Source organism: Arachis hypogaea, chromosome 8, assembly GCF_003086295.3.
Source record: "Arachis hypogaea cultivar Tifrunner chromosome 8, arahy.Tifrunner.gnm2.J5K5, whole genome shotgun sequence".
Lineage (NCBI taxonomy): Eukaryota > Viridiplantae > Streptophyta > Magnoliopsida > Fabales > Fabaceae > Arachis > Arachis hypogaea.
The window spans coordinates 42,607,228-42,613,211 of record NC_092043.1 but is presented as its reverse complement, the minus strand read 5'-3'; the positions used below and the strand labels follow the sequence as shown (position 1 = coordinate 42,613,211).

Here is a 5,984-nt window from a genome sequence, read left to right as displayed (position 1 = left end):
TGATTAATATGTCTAGGTGTTTTATGCATTTTTGTTTAGGAGTAATAAATGGTGTTTTATGCATTTCTGTCTAGGAATAACGAATGGGCCGAAATTTATCGGGTCAGCTTGCGTAATTTGTAAAAAAAAAATGGGTCAAACTGAAAATTTGAAATGCCATAATTAAAACGTCTGTCTAATTTGCAGCGCCTAATTTGCGGGCTTTGGCGGGTTTTGACGGAGTGGGACGGACTTCCCCAGCAGGTTATAATTTGAATCATGTTTTATGTTTGATTGATTAGTGACTTGAAGATATTTATTTATATATTTTGATTTTTTTTATTTTTTACAATGTTAGTTTTATTATTTTATTTCAAAAACCTTAGTTAATGATTATGTTTATTACATATTTAGAATTATCAATATTTTAATATTTATGGATAAAATTTAATTTTTATGTCTTTAGAAATTATAAATTTATTAAAATAATTGTGAAAAAATATATTGTTTAATATTTAATAATTTATTAATAAAAACAAAAAAAAGAGAATTGGAGGGCTAAGCCTGCCAACCCGCTATTAAGCAGAGTTGGGAAGAAATTTAGAATTGTCTTACTAGACAGGATGGGTGGACTTTTAGCTAGACAGACTAACCTATTTGTCACTCCTACGTGTGTCAAACTATTAATAAATTCCCTTCTCTCAATAATAAAAAAGAAAGGGAAAAGAAGAAAAGAAAAAAAAAAAAAAGCTTTAGACCAGTGCAGCCTAGAAACATCATGAGGTTGAAGCTACATATAGCATTATAGCCAATACGGTTGAATTGCTCACAAATTCTAGTCCCCTAAGTTGAAGGGCACTTCACGTGATCAAACTATCTTGCAATACACCATAAAAAATGAATTAAAAAAAATCAAAATTGATGCTGATTTAGTGATCATTTGTCATATGATTGTCAATTTATTTGATATTATCAAGAATAATATAAACTTCTAGAGTTAGTCTGTACAAGATCTTGAATATGGAAGTTGAAAGTGGAATTTTTCTTCCTCTGTCCCTTGAACAAAACATCAACTTGTACAAAAAATGTTGCACAAACAGGCCTATGGTCAGAAAACTTCAATTCTTTGCGTACGTAAGAGAGTTGCTGTATTCCACTCCCACGCCACAAGATTCTATCGCACCTGCATGTAAATCCTTCGTTGTTCAGATTAAAGATGAAAACATATTTCTTAAATTATTCAAACTAATTCTGATACATACCAAGCTGGAGTTCTCCTTTTGTTTCTTGAAACTTTCACATTCTCAAGATAGTAAGTATCTGAGTTGATGGGGTATTTATAAGTCGGCGCAAAGTAGATCTTCCCTTCTTTCCAACCCTTGAATACGCGACCTGCTTCCCTTTCCATCTTAAGCTATGATGAAAGGAAAAAAAGTACATGACGAATAATCAAAACAACATCGACAAAAATTAATATACGATAATTGATTAAATGTTTTCACTCCAAGAACATAGTTACAAAAGGTAATGCTATCGTGAAGAGTGAAAAAATAAAATAAAATAAAAATATCATAAAATAAAATAAAAATATCATATGCATCGCACGTTTCTCTTAAAATTTTAGTTATCATCTTTATTTTTGACACAACTTCATTCTTCACCAAAAAAAATTTCCAGTTACAAATCATCTCTTGGAGATCATTATTCAAACATGGATACTCAACAGCAATTGGATGAAGAATAAAGATTGTAGTTAATTTTTTCAGAGAAGTGTGCATTACACATGATATCTTTATTTTTTTTTCTACTGTAAAAAGTGCAATTTTCACTCTTTACTATAGTATTACCCTTCAAAATCATGCAATGGCAAGGTGTATGAAATTCAAATCAACACTGAACTGAAAATAATTATGGGAAATTACCTGATCCTTGTCAAAAAGGGATGGCCAGTCCCTCTTTTCCACAAGCCTTTTCGCATCATCATAGCTCAAAGAAATTCTGTAATTCAAGTCCCCAAACCATATGATTCGGCTGGAGATCAATTCTCATATGATCAGAATTTGAGGCCATATATATGTAAAATTAAAGAAAGTAATGAAAAAACCGGCATTATAACTCAGAATGGTTCCGAATGAATGCTCACTCACTCATGATCTAAAATTTTGTCAGGCATCCTGCTCTGTGGTGTCTTACAAATCCTTGGAAACTGAGTGTTCTTTAGTATCTCTATGACATCGAGATTTCTGCGAAGTTCATCGCCCTCTTTCTCGCCGGATGCTAAATGACTGCAGATAAAACAAATACTCGTCTGATAAAATGACATGCTAACCGATATACAACCCTGCAACCACAGAACAAACATGGTGATGTGAATAATACCTTCAACTCTTTCCCAATAGAGATAATGTCACTGAAAAAATCACCACTTTTTGTGTATATTTACTAAACAAATCAAGCATTTTGCGTCCATTTGGTACTTCGGACAATAAATAAGAACCACAACAAAAATTACACTATAACATACCTTGTTTCCGAGACAACCCATGATCCCGCGACTGGTGCAACATATTCTCAAATGGCCTACATACTGAACAAGCTCCTTTCGCATCCAAACACAAACGAAAATTCCAACCATTTGCTTACAAGCAACAAGACTGTATTTCATCTGACTTGTGGCCAAAACAGAAATAGGGATATTGTCATCATCTTCTTCAGTGGAAGAATCATCTGGCTTTAAATTCGGTTCTTGGCAGCGGAAACAGAAATCCTTAGAGGCCTTCCTTTCCATTTCAAGAACACAGTTACAACTTTTTAGCTTCCTTCCATTTAGCTTCTTGAAAGTCTTCTTAATCTTCTTTAAAGAAGGCTTTTGGAAAGACAAGGAACTACCAAATGATGCTGTGGATTTCACTCCTTTGGAAGACAAATCATGAGATCCATTGAGTGATTGGTTGATTAAAGCAAGCCATTTTGCAGCCGGTTCATTATCCTCGAGGACTAGCACGTTTCCCGCATTCAATGGAACAATCTCCTGAAAGCTAAAAGGGTCGAGAAAGAAAAATTATATTCCCAAATAAATTATCACAGCAATCCTAAAATTGTACTTTACAAATCACTACTAGTAATTTGGATATTAATTTAAAAATATATGAATTTATATGTATTTTGTGGATTCGTCACTACATTTATCAGTTATATTGGAAAATACAGCAAAAATTGTAGTACTTTTTTTCAATACAACTGAACAAGAACCTCATAGTTTTGAACATTCAAAATGGCCTTTTTACTGTATTTAGTTATCCAACTTAAAAGCATATCATTGATTTGAAAACTTATTCCTGGATTAAAATAATTTGAATTTGATGTTAGATAGACCATACCCCAAGACATATATGTCGTGTTCATTTCGGACCTGCAGAAAATCACTCAAATCAAGGTTCCCATTGGGACATTGCCCTCCTACATTCCAAGTTGCTGCAAAAACTCTAAAGATTAAAAACAGTCAAATGACCATGATCTAAACTTGGTATTTTATATTGTGACAGTAACAGACTGTCATAAAAAAGTAAAAAACCAATAATGAATAGAAAATTTCACAAAAATACCTGAAATTATGAATTGCTTCAACAGAAGACATAGAAGACTCTGAGATGCAGTTTTCAATTGACGAATCAGGAATTGCATCTGCAAATAATTGCCAAGGGAGATATTGGTTTTAGAATGATGATACTACTGAAAAATTGATAAGTGCAAGGTCACCTTTTCTTTACATGTTCCTTCAGTAATAAGAAAATATAAATACAGTGAAAGTTAAAGGTAACAAAGATGTATAACTCATTCTTGCACATTAGCTTAAAGTCTAAACCTGAATATATTCTGATTTTTAGATCAAACCACAAGATGCTCCACACTCTCTTATACATTTCTAATTAAATTAGATGTTGATTCAACCATAGATAGATCATCAATCTCTTTAACATTATTACAAGAAAAAAGTAAAACAAAAAATTCTCCCTGCCACAAAGCACGAAAGGCATATGCTTTTCTTAATCCCAACCTATTATCGTTTTACTGTGAGGAGGAATTTTGATTCCCCGTATAAAAAGGAGAGAACTTATGAATGAGTAACATAGAAAATGAAAATGCATCTACCATTCTTGCTTCATCTAATACAGAATCTAAGACCCAACCCGGAATATATTCCAATATATCAAATAGCCTTGGATGTTCCGTTCGACGAATTTTAAGTTTCTCTTAACAGTCGCTAAATCCAGCTCATCTTCTAACCTTTACACTTCAGATGATTATTTTAAAATAACAAGAGATAGAAGAAGCAAGAAAAAAAGAAAAAGATAAAAGGTTCCATTCTAAGGGAGACAATAACAAACAGAACAGTAGTTATTCTGATAATATTCTGTTCAACAGAAAATTAGTGCTTGCAAACACTCCAGGAGAGCAAATTGAATGTCGAATGGTATCTCCAAAATAAAAATTAACAATGTCTATGATGAACTCCCATGCCATATTGACAAAAAAAATTAAATAAATAAATAAACAAACTATAAAGAAACATTTTTCTAGGTTTTCCATATCCATAAAAAAACGTTTTATGCATCTATTTAGTAAAACCAAAAATGAAATTCTATGGAACTCACCAAGTGAATCAACCAAAGCTCTTCCAGTTGTGCCTCCATTTCTCTCTTTCATCGTCAAAACTTTCCAAATAAACGACTGAAATCACATTCAGAAAAATATTTAGAACAGTAATATATACAAACCTATAGAAAATTAGGATTTTTTTTTTTAAAAGAACAGTATGTGTAAAAAGAAGAAACCTGCTTTCTTCTCTGGTGACTGCTTGGAATCTTGTCTGAAACTTCTTCTTGTATGTCCTCAAATTCATTGTCCATCTACAAATATTATGCTGGAACAAATTGATAACAAAGAATGAATTAAACAAAGATTTTAGTGCAAAACTATGTGACAGGTACTATTTAATTCCTCATCATGAAATAGCAGATACACAAAATGACATTCATATGAAGAAAGAATCCATAGGCTTCTAATGCAATGCACTTCCAGCCAGCAACAATAACAGAATAACAGAACTGAAGAAAATATAAATAAATAAAACCTTAATATAATTGTTGTTGTAGAACTGAAGAAGACTGTGTTGTGGTGTATAATTAAGCAACGGTTTTCCCAATTGGTTGTTCCGAAGAGTGAGAGAATTGAAGTTACCTAAACCCTATAAAAGTAATAATTGATGATGATTCTGAAAAGAAAAGAAGATAAGACAGATATAAATGGGTGAACGTGGAAACGTGGGAGTTGGGTGTTTCTTGCTCAGGAAATTGGAAGGAGATGTTCAGGGAAACACCCCAAAAAGGGGAAACAGTCAAACAGGAGAATAGAATAGAAAACAGAATCTCATGTGTCCCTTCTTCATTTCACATATTCTTTTTCTACAAACGGAATATCTATAATACATTACCAAAAAAAATATTATTTATACATTAAAATAAATTATTAAAATTAATTTTTATATATTTATGTATAAATATATAAAATGATAGAATTAATATTTTAGTCAATATTTTAGATTAATATTTAATTTTATATTATTAAAATTATAATTTAAAAATTTAATTTTTTATATTTAAATTAATTAGATATTAATAAAAAATAATAAATTTTGTTGATTATGTAAGATTATTCATATATTTTTTAGTATGGTTACTAGTTTCTAATTTACTTATTATAGTACTTTCATAACTGATACAACTAATGCAAATAAAAGATGCAAAAAGAAAAATCAAACTTTCACGCTTGACTATGAAAAATTTATTTATTTATTTGGGTCACATTTATTACTTATAATTTATTTATTTGTATATATTAAACTATTATTTTTATTTATAAAAATTTACAATATTAGTAAATTTATTTATGAATTAATAAAACTAACTTTATAAAGATGAATAGATTATTATTTTATATTCGTA

The 5,984-nt window shown here is 30.6% G+C and overlaps 1 protein-coding gene across 2 annotated transcripts; it reads right to left on the bottom strand.

The window, feature by feature from the left end:
- Positions 1–877: 877 nt before the first annotated feature.
- Positions 878–5,463, bottom strand: LOC112707575 (type I inositol polyphosphate 5-phosphatase 10). 2 transcript variants are annotated; one of them, XM_025759372.3, is made up of 10 exons: positions 5,114–5,463; positions 4,815–4,903; positions 4,635–4,710; positions 3,585–3,663; positions 3,360–3,464; positions 2,504–3,017; positions 2,127–2,320; positions 1,902–2,010; positions 1,242–1,393; positions 878–1,162 (listed from the first exon to the last, which is right to left on the bottom strand). In XM_025759372.3, the coding sequence occupies exons 2-10, from the start codon at positions 4,887–4,889 to the stop codon at positions 952–954; spliced, it is 1,515 nt and encodes a 504-aa protein (XP_025615157.1). In that variant the 5' UTR covers positions 4,890–4,903; positions 5,114–5,463; the 3' UTR covers positions 878–951. The 2 variants fall into 2 exon arrangements, with proteins under 2 accessions (XP_025615157.1, XP_029144404.1); XM_029288571.2 differs by having other exon boundaries at positions 3,360–3,453; positions 5,114–5,461.
- Positions 5,464–5,984: the final 521 nt, after the last annotated feature.

Excerpts from the sequence above, each read along its gene's own strand:
- LOC112707575 (XM_025759372.3), bottom strand. The coding sequence starts at position 4,889 with ATGGACAATGAATTTGAGGACATACAAGAAGAAGTTTCAGACAAGATT. Across the intron at positions 3,465-3,584 it reads GAAGCAATTCATAATTTCAG|AGTTTTTGCAGCAACTTGGA; the intron begins GTATTTTTGTGA and ends TTTAATCTTTAG. Across the intron at positions 2,321-2,503 it reads TGGGTTGTCTCGGAAACAAG|GGTTGTATATCGGTTAGCAT; the intron begins GTATGTTATAGT and ends CTGTGGTTGCAG.